The 23616-nt window shown below is 33.3% G+C and overlaps 4 protein-coding genes across 5 annotated transcripts; all 4 read right to left on the bottom strand.

The window, feature by feature from the left end:
• Positions 1-5423: 5423 nt before the first annotated feature.
• On the bottom strand, positions 5424-7586 carry LOC107011158 (GDSL esterase/lipase At1g29670-like). Its single transcript, XM_015210536.2, has 5 exons — positions 7186-7586; positions 6591-6715; positions 6267-6512; positions 5915-6170; positions 5424-5831 (listed from the first exon to the last, which is right to left on the bottom strand). The coding sequence occupies exons 1-5, from the start codon at positions 7430-7432 to the stop codon at positions 5608-5610; spliced, it is 1098 nt and encodes a 365-aa protein (XP_015066022.1). The 5' UTR covers positions 7433-7586; the 3' UTR covers positions 5424-5607.
• Positions 7587-11358: 3772 nt separating this feature from the next.
• LOC107010052 lies at positions 11359-13046 on the bottom strand. The gene is made up of 2 exons (XM_015209323.2): positions 11861-13046; positions 11359-11513 (listed from the first exon to the last, which is right to left on the bottom strand). The coding sequence occupies exons 1-2, from the start codon at positions 13044-13046 to the stop codon at positions 11479-11481; spliced, it is 1221 nt and encodes a 406-aa protein (XP_015064809.1). The 3' UTR covers positions 11359-11478.
• Positions 13047-15609: 2563 nt separating this feature from the next.
• Positions 15610-18085, bottom strand: LOC107011157 (GDSL esterase/lipase At5g45670-like). The gene is made up of 5 exons (XM_015210535.2): positions 17624-18085; positions 16798-16922; positions 16425-16670; positions 16049-16304; positions 15610-15955 (listed from the first exon to the last, which is right to left on the bottom strand). The coding sequence occupies exons 1-5, from the start codon at positions 17871-17873 to the stop codon at positions 15732-15734; spliced, it is 1101 nt and encodes a 366-aa protein (XP_015066021.1). The 5' UTR covers positions 17874-18085; the 3' UTR covers positions 15610-15731.
• Positions 18086-20870: 2785 nt separating this feature from the next.
• On the bottom strand, positions 20871-23568 carry LOC107009343. Of its 2 annotated transcripts, none has more exons than XM_015208658.2 (2): positions 22933-23568; positions 20871-21298 (listed from the first exon to the last, which is right to left on the bottom strand). In XM_015208658.2, exons 1-2 carry the CDS (start codon positions 23413-23415, stop codon positions 21128-21130), a joined length of 654 nt encoding a protein of 217 aa, XP_015064144.1. In that variant the 5' UTR covers positions 23416-23568; the 3' UTR covers positions 20871-21127. The 2 variants fall into 2 exon arrangements, with proteins under 2 accessions (XP_015064144.1, XP_015064145.1); XM_015208659.2 differs by having other exon boundaries at positions 20871-21295; positions 22933-23564.
• Positions 23569-23616: the final 48 nt, after the last annotated feature.

Below are 23616 nucleotides of genomic sequence, written 5' to 3'. Positions count from 1 at the left end.
GATTCTAACTTGGCAATACAAGAGGGATCCTAGTATCCTATCTTAGCTAGAGGTTCTATTATTTATTTATTTTTGACAACTAGCTAGATAATATATTTTTCTTGATATCAAGCGCCAAAAATGTTAGAAGATCCTAGTCATAAGGAGATCAAAGGCTTACCGAGCTCCTTAAAATTAAGGTTGAAACTGAAGCAAGCATCAAATGACAGAAACTTGCTAGTAAGTGTGCTACAAGTGCAAATATAGAATAACAGAATATGCGAATGCATTTTTTTGCAACTAAATAATACTCCTATACTCATCCTCCAAGATAATGACTTGCATTACCCCATTGAGGAAAGTAACTGGAAACGTCAAAACAGAAAATTCCAAGGTCAGATTTACCCAAACCTTTCAGATAAAGCAAGAGTGGTTGGCAGTTGACATAATGTTGGAAGTAAAGAAATCTTCTTGGGCAATGAAGGGTAGTAGTATTCTATGTTAATCTTGCATTATTTAGTCCATGGATCAAGGAAAACATTCATGCTATGGGCGAAAAAACAGATGAGAGGTAAAATCATTTTTGCTGGAATCTGTAGAATCTATTTTGGCAGTAGTGGTTCCATTCCAAAAAAGGTTACTTTTTAGTGTGGTAAACTTCTCTTGAAACCTTGAGAATTCAGTGATAAAAGAAGTAATGATACCTTGAAGTGTCGATATCCAATATGACTTCCAGAAAAGCGAGAAGTTATGCTAGAAAAGTGATAATGAAGTAGCCATAGTATTTACCAGCATATATAAGGGAAAACATGTTGTTATCTGTAAAAAACAATATGTAGTCCATGCATGTAAAAGACTTACTCATGAATCCTCTTACTATTCCCTTAACACTATGCTAAGACAACTAGAGGTTACTCATAGATTTTCACCAGGTTTAAGCTTATTCATATTAATCTTTAAGTGTTCCATTAAGACCATATCTTTTAGCATTTACATTATAATCTTCAACTGTTTTTACTCATCAGTGTTTTTTGTAGTTTTGCTATTTGAGCATTAACATCTCTGCTGCTGTGGATTCCAGTTTCTTCAACTAGTTGTTTCAAGGCTCTGCATTCAAAATATAACTGCCACGTGATTAACTTTTCAGATTCAGGTTGTTGCATCCCTGACTGAAAGGAACAGGTCCAGAAAAATTAGCATGACTCAAAAAGAAGATAAGAAAAAATATAAAAACGACACTCTGTCTAAATCTGGAAAAAAAAAATTGGAGGATTCCTTGAGAAAGCAGAGAGATCTCCGAAACAAAAAAACTCATTTCTCCTGATACACAGAATGCGATAATTAGTGATCAATACTTGCTGCTTCATGCAGTTAGCGATAAGGAATACAAATTAGAAGAGCAAAGGAATGAAAAGATTTCTACGAGTTGCAGTCAAGTTCAAGTGATTGGTTTTGAGCCAAAAATAGATTGACCCTCCAAAGCTGCGGATATTTTACTTGTATTTTTAGTTCAGGCTCTCCATCACTCAAAATCTTTCAAATTTACTCAAGAAGTATGTTATAGCACAAATCTGCTTATACTTTCACTTCAAAAGATCTCATTCAAAGAACAATATGAAACCAAAAGTGTCGCAAGCAAGCCATGAAATTGAAAGCCAATACACAAGCAGAACAAGATTGTTTCCAAGTAAAATTGTCGTAATGAGGGAAAGAAGGAAGGTATCAACTAGGATATCTTTAGCACAATTAAGCAACATTATAAGTTTACTTCCAAAAACCACGGTGACATATATAAGAGTATGAAGCATAAGTTCAGAAAAGATATGGACATGTCCATTTCCTAAGGTACTCCCAAGTCAAAATTTTCCTGCATACAAAACTAGTCAGTTAGAGGAGCTGGTGGAAGAAAAATATACCTGCACAAGAAATTCTCAGCCAAAACAGTTTGGTACAGGATTTATATTTTATTACATAAAGTATGCTCCAAATATTCACCAGTATAACAGAAACATGCTGTGTGTTGAGTTTTTTCATAATGATGTTTGGGGGATATTCTTCTTCTTATGTGGACAACTTAATATTTGAAACAGAATCATCATGTCATATTCTATATCAAATGACTTTGTCAATAATTAAAAGAATAAAAGGTTTCTTCAAAGTCACAACTCATAAAACTCTACTGAAGCTGAAAGTTTCTTCTGTTTCCAGAATTGAACAGCCCTAACATCACACATGCAGTCAATAGAAAAGGGAATCAAAAACATGTCATGAGCAGATATAGCAAACATTATTGTACACAAGCAGAAGCCAAGAAAATGTTATCATTTTGAACAGATTTTAGGATAAAAGGACATTTTGACAGAAAAGAGAGAGAAGTGCATATACTGACAAGAGAAAGACTCTACACAATGGGAATATGTACGTGCAAGCAAACCTACAAGAGACAGAGACAGAGTCTGCGAGACAGAGAATCACAACTATTACCTACAAGAGAGAGAGAATGTGAGACAGAGAACCACAACTATTACAGGTTTTATATGGTTCATATTTATGAAGATCCGACTACTGAAAGACAATTAACCCTCGTCCTTTTTCCGGGCTTGGGACCGGCTGTGAAATGGAAGAATCCAAACACAGGCGGAGTTAAAACTATGTTTTTCTTTCTCTAGGTAGGATCAGTATGACCTGTCATCACTTTTGATCATAGACAAGTCACCTTACCACTAAGTCACACTAGGTCACCTTAAAGAGTTGAATAAAAGATTGAAGAATTTGAAACAAGCCTTCATATTTTGGTTTGAAAAGACGAACTGAATCAGTGATAGCTCCTTCAAAACTTTTCAGAATCCCAGATACTCCAAAGAAGGGCATTGGTTCAGACCTAATCAACTGAAATGTAGCTAGTTTTCTATCTTCGGAATGTGTGAGGGGCAAAAGAGGATCAAGTCCAATGAAAGAGCACTGCTCAAGTATAAAATATGACATGAATTAGGTATCACCTACCCCAGCTGCGATTGAAGAATGGATATTTTGAAGAAGTCTTTCAAAGAGCTCCGTCGTCGACCTTCAGTAGAAGCAACCAAGTTATTGGTAGTAGAAATATGGTCCTCAAGTAATTAGAGATACCAGTGAGAATCTAACTGGCTCACCCACTAGCACCTGGGAACTGCAATCTATGGGTGCTGAAAAATACATGGTGTATTTTCCTAGTTTAGCCCGTAAGCAATGCATGTAAGAAAGTTGCCTTATTCGTTTTTGGTTAGACCGTAGTTTCATGCAGATGGCTGTTTCAGCATGCATCCCTTTCGGACTAAAACAAGGACTCACCCTATTTCAGTCTAGTGAGGGTCCAAAGGACCAACTCACATACACCCATTCTCAGCAATGGCGAGAGGAGCCTTCACCTGCCCTTGTTATTGCTTTCATTGTCCCTCGCCAATTTCTTGATCCATATTATCAACTAGATATCCCACACAAGGCACCAAACTTCCAATCTAAAACAAAAGCCTTCTTCAGACTGTAGCGGGCATATAAAGCAGGGCAGATTCCACTTCACCCATGTCAACAAATATGACAATCGCAGCACTTAACCATCACATGGACTTGGGGTTCAAAAGGTGCAGAGTGTGTGCAATTAACCTCCAATAGATGAATAGCATACACAAAAAATGGAGCTCAGGCCTGAACACACTGCACTTGAATAGAATTTGTACCGAGATTTAAAAAATTAAAAACAAAAGATGGCATTAAAAAGAATTTTTTCAAAGTTGGATTTTAAAAAAAAGGCTTGACACAGTATCTCCCATTAATTCAATCATTCAAGATAGACCTATGTGACTTATCTTTCAACCTAGACAAATACTATGCATTGTATACTATGGACAATACGAAATCCTGAAACGAAAATTAACGGTTCCTAAAAATATCAAACATAGTCAAATGCAACAGCTACACTAATAAAGATTCCTAAAAATATCAAACTGAATCTTTATTTTATGAAGTAAAGTGTGCATAAGACACCTGCAAGGTTCTGTCTGTACCTGAACAACGGGCACAGGTTGGACTGGTGGCAATCGTCCCCGGGATTCAAGCCAAAATCTGGAGAGTTTCGGCTCGATTTTGATTCTGCGCGACGTGGTACGTCTTCTGTTGTCAATGGTGCGCCTCAGAATCATTCTTCGGAATCTGTTCCAGTCCTCTTCACTGAAGAAATCTTCCTGAATTGGATGTACAATTCTTTTTTTCTTGAACCACCAAATCGCCATAGTTAACAAGAATGAAGAAGCAGGCCTAGACTAAAGATGGATTTCAGGCGAAACACAAGTGGCCGGAAAACTTAAAGGAAACAGGAGACCGACATTAAAATAAAAAAAGTTTTGACCTACTTTGACTTAGGAAATTAACTAATAAAAAAAATTTGGCCTACTTTGACTTAGGAAATTAACTAAAAAGAAATTTTTGACCTACTTAACTTACGAAATTAACTAAAAAAAAAGTTTTGACCTACTTGACTTACGAAATTAATTAAAAAAAGTTTTGACCTACTTGATTTAGGAAATTAATTAAAAAAAAGTTTTGACCTACTTGACTTAGTTTTGTGTTTTATATAAATCAATATTGGGTATATATTTTAACTAAGCGCATTATCTTTAATGGTGCACCCGTTGTCTTCAAACTCTGGCTTGCTTCTGTTTTTTTGAAATGGCTTTCCGAAACGAAAAAATTACTTGAATATACGCTTTATTTTTCTCTTATTTTCAATATCCTCTTTTATTTTTAAAAACTTCTATAATTTGTAATGTATTCGAGCTACACATTAATGTACTCGAGCCCGTATTTAATGCATTCGAGCTACATATTATGTATTTGGTTTATGTTATAATGTATTCGAGATACTCTTTAATGTATCTCACCTACATATTATGTATCTGGTTTGTGTTACTTTTTAAAAAAGTAATTTCATTACAAACTAAAAAGGCATAGATTATAATTACATATTAATACTATGGAATTTATGTAAGTTATACTTATTATTATTATTATTATTATTTGTTTCCTTTGTCCATTATACTAATTTGTCATTTTATGAAGATATTGAGTTTTTAAAGTTATCGTCAATATGTCATACTTTCACAATTCCAAACTAAAAAAATAGTAAATATAGACGTGACTCTAGAGTTTCCGAATTACAAAAATAGTAAGCATAGACATCTATTTTGTCCTGGATACTAAATTTATTTTTTCATATATTTTTTAAAAATTACGTTTATAATAGTAACGTTATCGTTTTATTGATTACTTTTAATTGAATATATTGTTACAAGATTGATAAAAGATAATTTTTTCTTGCTAACGCCTTATTTGAATCATAGATGCATAACAATTGTCAAGCACTTGTCAAACTTATGTAATTAGTTAAACTCTAGCAATTTTAACACGAGGTCTCATAAAAAAAATTCTTCATTAAAAAGTGGGGACTGAAAATACAACATTTTATGATTAAAACAAAGCAAAAAGCACTAAAAACATATTAAACACTTGTGATTACATCTTATAGTAATTAAAGATGTCAATTCCACAATAATGAATATTTGTAACAAAGGTAGATATATAGTATTTGATATTTAATCAAGCTTGAGCTAGACGACTAATATCATAAGGATATGCATCAGATGATTTTTGAGCTCTGTATGATCTCCTCCCGACAACTATATTTGCAGCTTCAGTTGGATGAAATGCATCCCAAAATAGATATTCATTCCTATTTCTGCATGGCCTTTGGAACGGAAGACACGTAATTTGTCCGTTGTTCCTTCCTACCCCACAACATCCAGCATTTGTCACTCTAAATCCTGAAATTAATTAGTAGAGTCGAATAATTAAAAAAACCATATGAAAATGTAAGGGGAAAATTAGAAATATTGAAAAATATTACCAAAGGCAGCAGGATTTTCAATCAAGTCTTGGAATATTCCATAAGCATCAATGTAGATGAATTTTGCATCAGGTGTATTTCCATTCAAATTATCAACAAGTGCCTTGAGTTTATTGTTGAATAATTGATTTGCTACATTGATTCTTTGTACACAAGTTCTCCCATCTGGGCTGTTTTGGGCCAATGCATTTGGGCTGCACCCTATCTGGCCCACTCCAATCAATGCAAACTTCCTTGCTCCATTACTATATAAAATCTATCACCAGAAAACATATAATTATTAATAAAGTGATTGTTTTTTTAAGAGCGAATAGACAAGTAAAAGTGAACAGAGGAGAGGTATACGACTTACCTTTAGTTGTTGAGTATATTGTTGAATAAGAACAGTAGCATATTGATCAGGAGTGAACTGTCTGCTGGTGGGATAATAAAGAGGCATAAAATAATTATTGAGATAATCATTGCTGCCTAATCCAACTGAGTAGATGCATTTTTTAAGATAATCAGCAGCTGCATTTTCGTTTCCTAATATTTGCACCACTTGTTGCACTGTGTTCTTGTAATTATTCACTTGTCCAGAAAAACTAATTCTTCCTCCCTATTAAAATTTTCATAAAAAATTAACAAATTTTAATTAATTCAAAAAAAATAAGTAGAATAAAAATGAATGTAGTACCAATTGTCTGCCAGTTTCATCTCTAATTCCAGCAGCTGCAGAAGCATAATTGACACCTCTGAGAACATCTCTGCCCCTAGCAGTTGCATAGGGTGGAATATTACCATTGAACCCCAATTGTTCCGCTGTAAAATGTAACATAATTAATCTCAAACTTTATTCTAGCAGATAACAGAAGTCTCGAATAATAAGCACCCTCCACCTCCAACTCTAATTTTTATCAATACGATCACCTTTAATATTAGGGACAAAGGTGCTTGGTGAATTCTAACGTATATATATATGAAATTTCTAATTACCAATACTTAGATGAATTTGTTATACATCATAAAAGGAGCAAGCGATATTAGTGTACAAATTTAAGAAAAATAGATATGATTTAAATTTAATTTTATGATATAGTACTAATTAACATAATTTCATACACATTAGATCCCAAACACAAATTTGTAGGTACTAACAGGTGCACGTGCAAAATCATACTATAGTAAAAGTTTTAAATAGTTTTTTTTTTTTTAAAAAAAAAAGGTTTGTTCACTATCTTAAAATTTTGAATCCACTCCTTACAAACGAAAGAAAGGAAATCATGTGTTACCAATGACATCAACAGTAGTTTTTCCATTAGAGAATCTCCCAGTTGGACCTCCAGAGAAATCAATACCATAAGGCAAGTAGTTAGCCTTAGCCAATGACTGAATATTGTTGTTATTCCCATTATCAACCAAAGAATCACCAAATATGAAATAACAAGGCACTTGTTGTGCATTTGTTTCATAATAATCTCCCAAACTCATAAACCCTAAAAGCACCACCAATATACATCTCCTCATCTCACTACCCATTTTTGAGACCCTTAGCTTTAGAAGTAGCTAGGCTAAGTAGTTAGTTAAAGTAATGAGTAGTGGGATGAGAAAAATTGGAAAAATGAATGACTATATATAGATATTGAAAGTCATATATAGAGAGACAAAAAAAAAAAAAAAAAAACTTATAGATATATTTAATTTTGTCAAAATAAATTTATGTAGGTAGTATAACTTTTACAGATGAGAAGTTAGTTAGATAGCATTAAATTTACGCGGAGCTTGTAGATTTTCCTACTACGTGTATTTTGACTTTCTAAATTATCACTCTCTTTGCATGGAGATAATTAAGTACTACTTAATTACCTCATATATGAACTAATTAAAGTTCATGTGTGTTAATGCATATATATATATATCTAACAAAGTATATAATTAGTGAAGGGTACTAATTAAAATCGAAAAATGTCATCATCTCGATTGATCTTTGTACATTAATTATATAGGGACCATGTCAATATTATTACTCATTAACAGCTATACACTAAAATGATTACGTTATATATATATATATATATATATATAACGTAAAGTTATGGTGCAATTCAATATATATAACGTAATCATTTTACGTTACGTTATATATATAACGTAAAGTTCAGTCAACATGTATGGTGCAATTCAACTAATTTTACAGATTACCTATTCATATATGTATGAGGTAACTAAGGTTGTTCATGGTTATGAAAATCAAATTGAATTGCAATTCAAACCAAATGGATTAAAATAGTTCATGAGGTAATAAGATTTTCGCGGAGAATATGTCATGTTTGAAAAGAACTACTAAACCTCCATGGATGAAGGCTTGATCAAAAGGAAGAAGAAGGAGCATTGAAAATGTGTGATCTGTTTTCATTAACCACAACTGGAAGTGTGCAGTGGTTATATAACAACCAAAACAGAAAACGTAACTAACTTTTTGAAAACTAAAAACTAACTAATTAATTTGACAACTAATTAATTACACTAACAGCTATGTGTAATGACTAATTTAACCTCAATACCCCCCCTCAAATTGGAGCAGAGGTGATCGAAACCAATTTGTCCAGAATTGTAGAATGTTTAATCCCAGTAAGTGCCTTTGTAAGAACATCTGCCAACTGATCAGTAGTATCAACATGATGCAATGTAATAAGCCCTTCTTGGAGTTTTGATCTCACAAAATGGCAATCCACTTCTATATGTTTCGTACGTTCATGAAAAACAGGATTTTTAGCAATATGTATGGCTGCTTGGCTATCACAAAACACAGGAAATGGTGCAGTCTGATATATATTCAACTCCTCAAACAACCTTTGCAACCAGGTTAATTCACCTACTACCTTTCTCAAGGACCTGTACTCTGCTTCAGCTGAAGAGAGTGAAATTGTTTCTTGTTTCTTGGACTTCCAGCTAATAGGACTGTCGCCTAATAATACAATATAACCACTAACAGATTTCCTTGAATCAGGACAGGCAGCCCAATCAGAATCGCAATATGCTTGTACTTCAAAGTTTGCAACAGATGACATGAAAACACCTAGAGTAGGATCTTTCTTGAGGTATCTTAACATGTGAAAAGCAGCATGTAGATGAGCTTCTCTAGGGTCTTGCATGTACTGACTAAGAAGTTGTACACCATAAGCAAGATCAAGCCTAGTATGTGTAAGGAAATTCAATTTGCCAATTAGTTTTCTGTAATAAGTAGGGTCATCCAGAACTTTCCCTTCATGAGATCTTAGTTTGATATTTGGATCTAGTGGAGAAGACAAAGGAGCCATGTGATCACAATTGAACTCTTTGAGAAGATCCAGCACAAACTTTCTCTGAGAAATCAAAATTCCATCATCTTTGTACAAGATTTCTAGGCTAGAAAATAATGTAGTCTGCCAAGATCTTTGATCTTAAATTGATTGTCAAGGAACCTTTTGAGCTCATTAATTTCATCAGTGTCTGTTCCTGTAAGTAAAATATCATCCACATAAACACCTAAAAAGACATTAGATGCACCTCTTTTCCTGTAGAACAATGAATAGTCATGAAGAGAATGTTCATATCCTCTTGTGTGTAGTGCTTCAGTCAGCTTTTCATACCACTGCCTACTAGCCTGCTTTAAACCATATAATGACTTGTTGAGTTTGCAAACCAAATTCTTGTGAGGAGTGTCCAAACCTGGTGGGATGTCCATATACACTTCTTCATGTAAATCTCCATGTAGGAAGGCATTGTTCACATCAAGCTGATGTATGTTCCACTGTTTCTTTGCAGCAACAGCAATAAGTGTTCTCACAGTGGTCATCTTGACCACAGGTGAGAAGGTTTCTGTATAGTCTATGCCATGATGTTGAGTATATCCCTTTACTACAAGTCTTGCTTTATACCTTTCTATACTTCCATCAGCCTTGTGTTTAACCTTGTAAACCCACCTACAACCAACAGACTTCTTATCCTTTGGCAGGTTTGTGAGAGTCCAAGTATTGTTGTCATGCAGGGCAAGGAACTCTTGTGTCATTGCCTTTTGCCATGCAGGATCCATAGATGCTTCCTCATATGAATTAGGTTCACAGTCATGAGAGACATTCATCACAAAGGACTGACTATCAGAATTAAAGACATCAGGAGACACATGATGTTTAAGAGTGAAAAGGGCATTCAAAGGTAAAGAAGGTGATTGTGGTGGTTGTGAATTTGAAACAGTTGGGGATGGTACATTGTGAACATAGTCAGACAAATATGTAGGGGTCTTATGTAGTCTTTGGGATCTTCTAAGCTGTGGTATGGATAGTGAATTCTCAGGTGTGATATAAGTAGGTGATGTGGAAGTAGTAGATGTGGAGGAAACTTCAGTGGTTGTTTCTTTACTGGAGTAATCTTTATCATCATATGATACTGGATAATCATGAAGAGACACACAATGAAAAGGAAATTTTGGAAAATGAGTAGGGTCTTTAGACATGACAAAAGGAAATATAGTTTCATGAAAAATAACATCCCTTGAGACATGGATTTTCTGAGTGGATAGATTCAAGACTTTGTAACCCTTTGTAGCATAAGGGTATCCAACAAACACATGTGGTATGGTTTTGGGATCAAATTTAGTTCTGTGAGCTTTTGGATTAGTAGGATAACATAAACATCCAAAACTCTTTAGGTGAGAGTAGACAGGTTTGTGTTTATATAAAATTTCATATGGAGTTTTATTGTGGAGAGGAAAAGAGGGTAATCTATTTATAAGATATGTGGAAGCAAGTATACATTCACCCCAATATTTCACTGGGAGCTTAGACTGGAAAAGTAGAGCCCTTGCTGTTTCAAGAATATATTTGTGCTTTCTTTCGACCACACCATTTTGTTGAAGAGTATAGGGGCAAGATTTCTGATGGATGATCCCTTTGGATTGAAAAAATAAAATGGTTTCATTGCTAGTGAATTCCAAACCATTATCTGATCTGATGGTTTTAACAGTAGTGTTGAACTGGTTCTCAACCATGAGTATAAAGGCTTTTAGGACATGGAAAGCATTGCTTTTACAGCTTAGAAGATGTGTCCAGGTAGATTTACTAAAGTCATCTACTAAGGTAATGAAATACTTGAAGTTGTCATGAGTTGTTGTTTGATATGGACCCCAGATATCAACATGTAGTAGTTCAAAAATGCTAGTAGTGGTGTGAGTTTTTGGTGGAAAGGGTAATCTGGATTGTCTTGCCATGGGACATATAGGACAGAAGAAAGGTTGTTTTGATGAAAAGTTTACTGGTATGGAAGATATATTTTTCATCTTCACAAAGGGTACATGTCCAAGTCTATAATGCCACAACAAATCCACACTATCATTAGGAAAGGGACTAGAAATAAAAGAGTTGTCAGCAACATTGTCTTTATTACCAACAAGAGAAGAGTTTATTGCATCTGAATGAGAATTACATGAAAGAGATGTACATTGTACTTTATTACTGGATAAAGGGTAGAGAGAAGATGAATAATGCTGAGCATGTGAATTCTTTTGTAAGCAGTCTGAGCAAAGGAAGTAAAGGCCATCATGCATCTTACCAATTTCCAGAGGCCTCTTCAGTGAAGGGGCCTGCAACAGACAAGAAGTATTAGAAAAAGAGACAGTGCATTGAAGATGGTTTACAAGAGAGTTGATGGAGATTAAATTGTACTTGAATGAGGGGGCATACAATACTCCTGACAGGATGATTTTAGGTGTAAGATGTACACTACCAACCATTGTGATTTTGACTCTATATCCATTTGGTAATCTGACTAACATGGGATAAGGTAGATTTACTGTATTCACAAGGTTATTTTTGTTAAAAGTCATGTGATGAGAGGCTCCTGAGTCCAGAATCCATAGGTCAGTCTTTGTTTTGAAACATTCACATGAAAGTTTGACATAATCAAGAGAAAAAGAGCAAGCAAAACCACCTGCAAAGTTCACAGATCCACATACTCCATCATTTTGAAACTGATTCAGCAAGTGAGAAACTTGATCATATTGCTCCTTGGTGATACTGATATTCTCATTTCCTTGAGGGTCATTACAAGAGGTTGAACTTGATTCCTTTGTTTGCCCACTAGCATCTCCATCACAGGATAGTCTTACAGAGTTTGCTGATCCACCTCTTCCTTTATTGTTATGCCTTGGATTTGGATATGTATTTTGAACTGTGTTCCTTGGATTATGCTGATCACGAGCAGAGCCATTTGTGTCATTAGATGGATAGCCATGCAACTTATAACACTTTGCTCTAACATGTCCTGGTCTTCTACAATAGTCACAGAAAGGTCTTCCTCTTGGTGTTGTGCTGGAGGTAGAATAGTTTGTTTGAAAACTTTTACCTCCTGAACTTGATGAAACTGCAGCTAGAGAACTACTCTCAGTAAACAGTTGATTATTTGGTTTAAATTCTCGTTGTTTTTCCTCCTGCACTAGTAAGGCAAAGGCTTGTGCCAAGGATGGTAAGGGATTCATCATCAAGATGCTTCCCCTAATCGTAGTATATACCACATTCAAGCCCATCAGAAATTGAATCAAACGTCTGTCTTGCTCTGCCTTCTGAACATTAGCTTTAGCTCCACACACACACACACAACTACACTGACTTGAAACACATAAACTGTTTAATTCCTCCCAAAGTTTCTTCATACGAGTGTAATATGTTGTGATATCGAGAATACCTTGATTAAGGTCATTTATTTCCTTCTGAGTTTGATACAATTTTGCTCCATTTGTCTGATCATATCGATCCTCCAGTTCTGTCCACAATTCCAAAGCATCATTGACATATTCAACACTATCGGCAATGTCTCGATCTAGAGAGTTGAGAATCCACGAAGTGACCATATCATCACATCTCACCCATTGACGATAACTGGAATGACTCACCTCTGGTCTCTTACACTCACCATTGATGAACACTAGCTTGTTCTTCACTGACAAGGAACGAAGTACACTACGACGCCATGAATGGAAACCAGTACCATTGAAAGGAACTGTTACAAGTACTGCTCCAGGATTATCTGAGGGATGAATGTAGAAGTGACTCCCTGCATCAATTCCAGACGACGGAGCACTGTCTAATCCAGTGCTCGTAGATGTAGAATTCGCCATTTATGTTTCAAAGTGGAGAATTCGAGTTTACAGAGGATCTGATGCGCAGATTGAAGGAGAAAGAAAAATCCGAGTTTACAGAGGATCTGATGCACAGATTGAAGAAGAAAGAAGCAAGAAAATCAGAAACGTTCCTGCTCTGATACCATGTCATGTTTGAAAAGAACTACTAAACCTCCATGGATGAAGGCTTGATCAAAAGGAAGAAGAAGGAGCATTGAAAATGTGTGATCTGTTTTCATTAACCACAACTGGAAGTGTGCAGTGGTTATATAACAACCAAAACAGAAAACGTAACTAACTTTTTGAAAACTAAAAACTAACTAATTAACTTGACAACTAATTAATTACACTAACAGCTATGTGTAATGACTAATTTAACCTCAATAGAATACGTGTGTAGTAGAAAATTCGGAGGTTGGGGATCATTTGGCCATTTTCTCACTGACTAGATTGATTTGATTTTGATTTTAATCGATAACCGATTCAAATTGAACCACGAACACCTGCTCTAAAGCGTACTCGGCTAGGTAAATTGAAATTAGGTAAATAACCTAATTGAGTGCACATGTATAAATTAACTTTTACACCATTTTCTCTACATATTCACACTCCTAATCAAAGAAATTGGTCTAACAGTACTACTGGACATGCGAAAGGTGATCAATTCATCACAACCTCCCAACTACTAGGTAATTAAGTTCATAAAATGATTTTGCACATTAAAGCCCAAAGTGCATATTACAAAGTCTCAATCATGAGTTGTCAATGATTCATGAGCAACCCATGAAGTCTACTACTATCACTTGCCTCATATCTTTGGTTTGACTTTGTTTGCACTTTAATTTTCCCCACAAGAAAATGAAGCAACAGTAAAGAGGAATGGCCCAGAAGATATATAGGATCATCTAGTACTCATGCATTAAGCTAGCTAGCTAGAATATAGACATGCCATTAGTGCAAAATTTTGGGAAGACTTAGTCATAAGGTGTACAAATTAAATTTATGAATTGAACATATATTGGGTAAGGAGAATGGCCGACTTTATTATATATTTATGAGGGGAAGTGATAGGATGTGATGGAGATACTCGTTTTGTTTCATACTAGTGGTTCATATTACTAAAAATAGTTATCAAGATTATTTGTTAATTTACAAAATTATGAGAGAATTATATACTTTCTTTCATTTTACTTTTATAATTACTCTAATTCTTTTGAAAGTCTATACCAGTAATTTGTAAAGTTCTAAAATATTATTTATAATTTCTTCAAAGGCGTGTAAGGGAAAAAGTGAAAAATTAATATGAAACGGAAGGAATATTCAAATAGTGGATAGTGTTGCCGGTCACATGGATTTGAAAAAGGAAAGTAGCTAGGATACATAAAGTTATGAGATCAATATTATATCCTTGAGCAGTTGGCCAATTTGAATTTGGCTTCACAATTTATTTTCTATTTTTTTAAAAATAATAATAATAATTAGGGATGGGTTACTTTTAAGAAAAAAATAGTGAAAGCCCAACCAAACAAAAAGTGGATCATAATTCAATTGGAAGTTTAGTAGAAAGATCAAGGTCCTTAGTTAATAGTCAAATTAAGTGCCAATCAGTTTAGTTCTTAATTAGTTAAGTAGAGGTGTTAAAGACCTTTTTATAAACTCAAACCAATGTATTTTGTACTCTGTTCTGCTTTTTTTTTAATTAATTTTTACTAATATTAAGAGTTATTTCAAACTTCGATCATCTAATCATGACACATATATCGTAATTTTAGCTATATAAAATTTATCAATGTCACAATGATTAAAATCATAACATAAAAAATGAAAAGTTATATATATTCAATTCGGAAGTGCTGAATAAGTTTAATTCCTTTATATATTTGGCATATATGACTGATCAGAAACTAGAATATAATCTCTAAGGAATCGTTTGATATAGTGTATTATATATATACACACATACACACACTTAATTAGAGGGTTTTGTGTATTATTAGTATTTTGTTTGATATATTTTTTCAATCTATATTATACATATTTTTGTATATTATTAATACATGAATATTAATGATATTAATAATGCAGAACATTTTACTACATCCATATTAGCATGGTTCGAGACCTAATCATCGCTCAATTCTTCTAAAAATTCTAAATGATATGGTAATTTTAGTGATTAGCTCTTATTAATTAGTTAAAGTACATTGGGTCCACTGCTTCATTTATGTGATTGGTGATTATGTTACTTAATTAGTGTTACTGCAAATTTATTCCTCTTTGATATATCACAAGAACATAAACCAAATGAAAGAGGTAATTTAAATTGAAGCTCATAAGTCATAATTAACATACAAATGATACTACTATGATTTTTATAATTAAAACTTGAGACTGATGTCAACTAAGCAAAAAGATGAAAATTTAATTTTTATTTTTCAAATTCATTCACCTTTTTGAAATTTTATTTCTGCATTTCCATTTTAGGTTGGGTTGAATAGTTCTTAGTTGAATTTGTATTTATTAGATTAAAATAAAGAAGCAAAGTTGTAGAACTCACATGTCATAGTAACCATAACATTTCTCAAATAATAAAATTAATTATTATCAACTCATAATACATCATAGAACAATAATACAAATTCCACAAATATATATATATTTTTTTAGCTTCATCTCTTATCTTCATAGTTGAGCTAAACGCTGAATATCAAAAGGATAAGCATCTGATGATCTTTCAGCTCTGTATGATCTTCTCCCAACAACTATATTCGCAGCTTCACCTGGATGAAATGCATCCCAAAATACATATTCATCTCTATTTTGGCAAGGATTTTGTAGTGGAAGACATGTTATTTGCCCGTTATTCCTTCCTACTCCACAACAACCAGCATTCGTTACTCTAAATCCTGAACATTGTCAAAAAGTCAAATATGTTAGTCAATACTATTTTTTTAGTCTGTTTTTTTAAAAAAATGACTTGCGTTCGAAGAAATATTTACCAAATGCTGAGGGATTGTCAATTAAATCTTGGAAGATATCATAAGCATTGATGTAGATGAATTTTGCATCTGGTGTATTGCCATTGAATTCATCCACAATACCCTTTAGCCTATTGTTGAATAACTTGTTTGCATTATTTATATTTTCTGCACAGGTTCTTCCATCAGGACTGTTTTGGGCTAGAGCATTTGGGCTACAACCAATTTGGCCCACTCCAATTAAGGCAAACTTCCTTGCTCCATAGTCATACAAAGTCTGATGTAAAAGCCCAATTAGATCTTTTACGATATTATCTCTAATATTAAAACGCAAGTACTTTACTTTTAACGCGTTATATGTTTATCGATTACTTTTAATCAGCTAATTCAAACTCACCTTTAGTTGTTGAGAGTATTGTTGAATTAGAACATCAGCATATTGATCAGGATTAAATTGTCTGCTAGTGGAGTAATATTGAGGCATGAAATAATTATTGAGATAATCATTGCTGCCTAATCCAATTGAGTAAATACACTTGCTCAAATAATTAGCAGCAGAATTTTCATCTCCAAGTATTTGCACCACTTGTTGCACTGTGTTCCTGTAATTATTTACCTGACCACCAAACGTAATCCTTGCTCCCTATAAATATTTTGTGAACGAAAAAATTAGCAATAGTATGTGAATATAACGTGTTATTAGAAGTTAAAAGACAGACTAAAAGGGAAAGTAGGACAAATGAATTGAAACGAAAGAACACGGTAAGTACCAATTGTTGACCAGTTTCTTCTCTAATTCCAGCAGCAGCAGATGCAAAATTAACACCTTTGAGAATGTCTTCACCCCTTGCAGATGCATAGGGTGGAATATAATCATCGAAACCCAAAAGCTCAGCTGTAAATTAATAAATTTAAACACAATCAATATTTATATTAAGTTTTGATCACCATTAATTAATTACAATTTTTGATCACTTTATGTTACTACTAATTTTAAAAAAATGAAAAGATATATCGAATTATACCTTTCTTTTTTAGGAAACTGCATATATAGTCCATTAAGTTGTCATCAACTCTACTCAAAGTAATAAGATGTTATACACACCTTTGCCGTCAATTTATGTGTCATGTTTTTCTTTTTTAGTCCTCCCTTAAACATGTCATTTTACTATAAGTAGGAGCTATATTTAGTAAAATGATATTCTCTTTGTCTCTATTTACTTGTTCATATTTTCTCTTTTAGCTGTCTCTATTTACTTGTTCATTTTGACAAATCAAGAAAGGACAAAAAAAACTATTATAATTTTTTTAAAGTTTTAATTCATTATTTTTGAAATTATAATTAATAAGGGTAAAATGGTAACTTCACTGTGCTAATCATTGTTGTCTTGATAGGTGAATCATTTCTAAAGTGGACAAATAAATAAGGACAGAAGGAGTATATATGTTACACAAATGTCTAAGGTTTTAGATCACAAAATTCAAAAAATCTTTTTTCTTTTTTAAATTTTATATCAAATCAGATAGTGTATGTCACATGAGTTGAAACAGAGAAAGTATAATACACATTAGAATACTTTTAAGTGAGATACTTACCAATGACATCAACAGTAGTTTTGCCATTGGAAAACCTTCCAGTTGGACCATCAGGATAATCAATACCATAAGGCAAGTAATTAGCCCTAGCCAATGACTGAATATTGTTGTTATTCCCATTATCCACTAACGAATCACCAAATATAAAATAACAAGGCACTTGTTGTGCATTTACATTTACCCCCAAATTCAATCCTAAAAGTAACACTACATACACCACTATCCATCTCTTTACTTCCCCAGCACCCATTTCATCAAACAAAAAGAAGCTAAGGGGGAAGGAAAAAAATGTACAGTATACTAGTGGAAAATTGAGTAGCTTGGAGAAAAGTTTCAAACAATTGTCTAATTATATAGTATACTATATTATGTGTTTGAGGTTAATGAGCTAGTGATTTTAGAGAGTGTGACGAAGACTTCAATTCATTGATGAGAAGTTAGTTGAATGCATTTATTTTCACGCGGCTGAGATAATGTGAGCAGTTATAGATTCCATTTATATAATTCATTCGTTCATTTTGAATTTCGCATGTTCTTTTAAAAAATAATGATTGATATGAGTATTTTATCGTAGTATTCAGTATCACATTTTGAAATGGATCAGACTAGAGGAGTACTCATGTTAATGATTTGGAAAATGATAAATAATTAATGTTAAGAGTAAAATATAAAAAAATATGTTATTGTTTTTATATATTAAAGAGGAAGTCCAGAAATAAAAGTAATCATTTATTTTTAGAATAATGAACGACTAAAAATGGACGAAGGAAAGGAGTAAATGCAATGTCTCTCTGAAATTGATGTACATGTGCATGGGAATTAGTTTCTGAACTAACAATTAATCTTGGTAAAAATGAACTGTGAATTAATTATATTCCATGGGTAGCTCATAGCTGCTAAACAAATCATATTACTATATTGTCAATGATTGTAAAATATGGGTATGGACGTATCACAATTATTAATCCAGTGCTGCCAGGCTAGCACTCTTTCATTCTCGACTCCTCGATTGTTTCGATTTATATGATACACTTTTATTTTAATATTTGCTCTTATATGATCACGTAGATAATTCAAATAATTGGCTGATTATACATTTGTTAACGCACAAAATACATGTTACATGTGATGCGCACAAAAATTATTAATTTAATTAAATTTACTCGAGACCTCTTACTAAGTTAGACTTAGGTGATTGATTTAATCGACGTGGCTTATAGGAGAGAAAGTAAATGAGTAGTAACTACACATTCAAATTCAAATTAGGGTTAGAAGAGAAAGGTGTATGAAGCATGTTGCATTGAATTGTTGTTGAAAAAGTCAAGTTAAGACTTGGTCACACAAATATGGAGGGGAGTGGAGAAATAAATTTGGGTGTTGGAATTTAATTATGGGAAGTTATGAAGATATAGATTAGGGACCCTAAGGAATTTAATGCACAATTTATTCACATGGTTTTTGAACATAAATCAAATTAAAATGCCGACATATCTTATCAACTCTAATAGTATTTCAATCTTATTATTTATAATAAATAAAAATGGTGTTTTTGAATATGAATTGGATTTTTAATTTTACTTTTTTAAGAATACGAATTTTGAGACACTTAATTATACAAAAATAAAATAAAATAATGTGTTATATTCAATCTACACATATCATATGTATGTCTAATGCTAGCAAGTCTAATTTTTGAACGTCCAATAGATTAGTATCCTATGATCCTAGCAAGTAGTATGAAGTCCAAAATGAAATTGCCCATACGGTACGTAGCTGGTATATAACCTCACTCTTTGTTAAGGTTTGAAAATTACACGGAGCAAATTATTAGGTGAATTGAGGTTGTTAATTGTACGAGTTATATGACATATCTTAAAGGCTCAAAAGTCAAATTCGAACGAACCAGAAATTGCGAATCGAACATAAAAGATCCAAGTTAATTTAAAATTTAATTTCTTCAATTTTATATCCATAGCAAACTCTGGGATTGAATCATTAATCAAAATCCTAGTTTATGTCGTGTTTGTTCTTCAGGACTAGGATCATAGAATGGGAAATGGAAGTCGGCTTATACAGATTTTAGGATTAATCTACATACAAGTTCTATAAATGAACTATATATCTCTTGTTAAACATAGATAATTATATTGCTTAATTGCATTTCTGATCGCAAAGTCTACGAGAAGAAGTCAACACTAATTAAATGTTTCTGAAACTCATTCAATATGCCTCTCAGTTATATGTATTTTATTTTTTGACTTCCTTTAAAATTGTGAGTAATTTTCATTTTTTTTATGATAAGAAAAATTTATTGTTGCCATTCTTTCGTGCACACAGCCTCCACTGGAGGCACTCATACAATAGCTTACAAGAGAAATAACACATACTAGATAAGTCCGGTACGATAGATCGACTCAGAAGACAAACCTTTAACTTTGGCAAGGGAATTCAAACTTGAGGCCAGTATACTTTTTCATTAATTTTTACTTGTCACGTCTAGTTCGATGAGAATTAATTTGACTAATTTTTAAAATTAAATTAAATTAAATTAATATTTATATGAAAACTATATAAAAAGATTTACAAGTTACAATCGTTTTAATATTAATAGGATGAAGAAACACATAAAATATTAGTCAAAGTTTATAAAATTTACCTTTCAAGAGGCAAAAAACGGGACGAGTAAAAATGATGAGGAGAAAGCAATTTAATTAAATGGATGTTTCACTAAACAAGTTAACACATATAGGTGAATTCTTTAAAATGCACAATCAATACTCCCTTCGTCCGGAATTGTTTGAAATGTTGCGCTAATCGAAAGTCAATTTTGAGTAATTTTCAAAGATAAATTAGATCATATTAATTTGATATTTTAAACGAAAAAAATAGATATTTTAAAACTACATGAAAAGTACTATAAATTATAATTTTTTACATATTAATACGATGAAAAAATAATCTTAAAATATTAATCAAAATTTTTATAATTTAACTCTAAAAATAAAAATCATGACAAATAATTTCGGACGGAGAGAGTAATTATGTGGATAAATAATAACCTAAATTCTCACACTAATTCTTGTCCAAATGGGATTTGTTGTCTTCCTACTTAATAAAAAAAGTCATGAGCATGACATCGACATATCCTTTCATGGCGTTAATAACTTAATAAATGCATTGTCTTTTATAATAAATAATTTTTCAACCATGAAAAATGTCAAAATTAGAGTACACCCAAGATCCAACATAAAAAAAAAACAAAAACTCTCATTATGATAATGCACATGCAAGGTATACATATTTATAACCTTCCAAAGTCAAACTAATTAATAGGCTTGTCCATTTTTAGACCGTTGATCAACAAGTCACTTAAAGTACAAGCCTGGAAACAAAAAATTCAGCTTCTTCTACATTGAGTTTTTACACCTCTGTTAGTACTGTACTGTAGAGCAACAAAACTTGTTACAGAGTTAACCATAATACCTTGGTTTCAACTTCACTCAGTCACAGATCTGCTCGCGTTGAGAAAGTAGAGGTATATTTTGAAGAAATATCCTTCAAAACTGTGATCAGGCCCTTCAAATCAGTAGAACCCAATTCAAGGCAGTCCTTGAGCAAATCACCTTCTAATACTTCCTTCTGAAGTGTCTCCATGACTTCCTTCAGCGGACCCTGCTTCAAAATAAATAAATAAAAACAAACTTAGACCAAGTGCACAACAACAGAGTCGACATACATTCAGTTTTCATCCTCGCGTTTTGGTCCATGCTATTTCCTTTTTTTTTAACCTCCAATTAAGATATTCATGATTCTCTGTTTTGGTGATTTAGGGGGAAATAAGCATAAAATCATTTATATGATAATTTCATCAGTATCCCGTACTAGTCGAGTTTCCTGTGTGCTCAAGACAAGACTAATAATGTCCCATACTAGTTCCATTTTACTGTGAGCTCAATATGAGCATCAATTCAAGCATACAACATAGCTAAAGATGAATGTTCCCCGAGTGTATTCATTATTCAAGTTGGAGGTGAATGGAAAATTTGACCAACTATTATTGCAGGTTTGACTTACTTATAGTAATTTGAAACATCCAATTTGGAGGCCCAACAATTGGCAGGCCGTGTATTAGAAATCTCGATCAAAATAGAGGGATAAATTGCACCAATCTTCAGTCTACTAATAATCAATAACCTCAAAACTTTTTGATGAACAACTGAATGAAGAAGGGGCAAAATTTAACTATAAACTCCTTTCTTGTCTAATATGATCTTTTGATCTTCAAAAACAGTCAAATTTAAGTTTCACATTCCCAAGTCCCAACATGTTAGCCATGTTCTCCTCTTTCAAATTTATAACTTTACCTATCCGATTACGACACCCTAGAGAACTTCCTTGGTTATGGTTACCATTTCTTGTTTCCCAAATATGCATAACTTTGTCATTTTTACATTTTAATCCTTTTTGAGGTTTTTGTTTGTAAGTCTTCACGCCAATCAATTATATGAGCAATTCAATATCTAGGACAAGATACCTATCAAAGTTCTCACTTGATCCATTGAGTCTATAGTCTATGCTTCTTGTTTTGTTGACAATAATCATTGGTCGTTTGTTTGATTGGTCTCAGAATATTAACTATAATATTTCTTTCAAATTTGCAACTTTTATTTATAAAGTAATCAAAGACTTTGTAAATGCTACCACTAAGCCCGTGCGATAAGACATAACTTCGATACAATGAAGTCAGAACTTCCTTAGTTTGGTGTCCATGATGGTCACCCTCCCATTATTTCCTCAGTTTGTAAAAGAACATTATCATTTTAAGTTTTGACTGTTTTCAAGGATTTTGTTGTAAATTTATAGTTCAATCAATTGCATGGAATTCAATCTCTAAACTAAAGTTACAGGCTTATAGCAGAGGCATCAAATTTGCACAACGCGTAGCTACACATAAGTTGTACCCAAGATTGATCAGACACCAGCAAAGCTTTCACCTAACATTTAGCACATCAAAGTGGTGGCATTGGAACCTAGATACAGAGCTGCTTCTACTATACTCATTACTCCCTCAGTCCAAAATAAGTTTGGCTTTAGGAAAAGCAAATTGTCCGAAAATAAGTTTCACTTTAAGAATTCAAGACAAAAAATAGTAATCTTTCCAACTATAACTTCTTCTTAATAGTGCTCAATTCTCAAGAAACATTTAAGTTCTATCAATTAGTGTGTGCTCGAAAGGATGTCTCTGTAGAATGTAAATATGCCAATACTGTTCAACTAATTAACCTAAAAATATAAAAGTAGACACTTACTGGTTGTCGAAACACCTTCCGAAATTTACCGAAGAGAGATTTCGAAACTCTGAAAAGATTTTCATAATTTCGATTCATCCAGTTAACCCTTTCCCTATCTGAACTGACACTTGAAAAGTCGCTAAGACCACGCAGAATTTCATTCAGATCAGAGAAAGCACCGAATATTTCAAATGACGTAGCATCTCTCCAAGCATAATTTCGAGCATAATCCCAACCCACGTTCCACATGACTTTCCAGAAACCAATACCCATACCATTCTCTAGTTTTTTAGCAATGGATCGAGCTCGGGCAGCGCCATCGTAGTCTCCGCGAGCTTGCCGGAGATTAGCGACGCGGGAGAATATCGAGTGAGAAAGAGAGAAGACGGCTTGGTAGTTGGAAAATGGGAAAGAAAAGGAGGAACAAGGTGATGGCTTAGAGAGAAGAAGGAAGAAGAGGAAGAGAAGAAAGATTGAGGGAGTCACGTCGGTTCTCCGCATTGCCGGTAGTGACGGTCGCCGACTAGCCGGACGGTTGAGAACTGTCGAGATGTTAGCCGGACCAAAAAAGGAAATGAAGTAGACTTATGAGTTTCCTTAGCGCTCTTACGTTGACGGCCCAGTCCAATCCAACTCAGTTTTAGCGGGCCGGAGACTTTGGAAGGGCCTCGAAAAGAGCATCTTACAAAATTGTACAATTGA

Source organism: Solanum pennellii, chromosome 2 (genome assembly GCF_001406875.1).
Source record: "Solanum pennellii chromosome 2, SPENNV200".
Classification (NCBI taxonomy): domain Eukaryota; kingdom Viridiplantae; phylum Streptophyta; class Magnoliopsida; order Solanales; family Solanaceae; genus Solanum; species Solanum pennellii.
The sequence above is the reverse complement of the archived record's forward strand: the minus strand, read 5'-3'. Positions and strand labels throughout refer to the sequence as shown.

Excerpts from the sequence above, each read along its gene's own strand:
- LOC107010052 (XM_015209323.2), bottom strand. The coding sequence starts at position 13,046 with ATGGCGAATTCTACATCTACGAGCACTGGATTAGACAGTGCTCCGTCG. Across the intron at positions 11,514-11,860 it reads TGGATCTGTGAACTTTGCAG|GCCCCTTCACTGAAGAGGCC; the intron begins GTGGTTTTGCTT and ends TGTCTGTTGCAG.
- LOC107011158 (XM_015210536.2), bottom strand. The coding sequence starts at position 7,432 with ATGGGTAGTGAGATGAGGAGATGTATATTGGTGGTGCTTTTAGGGTTT. Across the intron at positions 6,513-6,590 it reads ATGAAACTGGCAGACAATTG|GGAGGAAGAATTAGTTTTTC; the intron begins GTACTACATTCA and ends AAATTTTAATAG. Across the intron at positions 6,171-6,266 it reads AATATACTCAACAACTAAAG|ATTTTATATAGTAATGGAGC; the intron begins GTAAGTCGTATA and ends TTCTGGTGATAG.
- LOC107009343 (XM_015208658.2), bottom strand. The coding sequence starts at position 23,415 with ATGCGGAGAACCGACGTGACTCCCTCAATCTTTCTTCTCTTCCTCTTC. Across the intron at positions 21,299-22,932 it reads GGAAGGTGTTTCGACAACCA|CAGGGTCCGCTGAAGGAAGT; the intron begins GTAAGTGTCTAC and ends TTTATTTTGAAG.
- LOC107011157 (XM_015210535.2), bottom strand. The coding sequence starts at position 17,873 with ATGGGTGCTGGGGAAGTAAAGAGATGGATAGTGGTGTATGTAGTGTTA. Across the intron at positions 16,923-17,623 it reads AACTACTGTTGATGTCATTG|CTGAGCTTTTGGGTTTCGAT; the intron begins GTAAGTATCTCA and ends ATTAATTTACAG. Across the intron at positions 16,305-16,424 it reads AATACTCTCAACAACTAAAG|ACTTTGTATGACTATGGAGC; the intron begins GTGAGTTTGAAT and ends CTTTTACATCAG.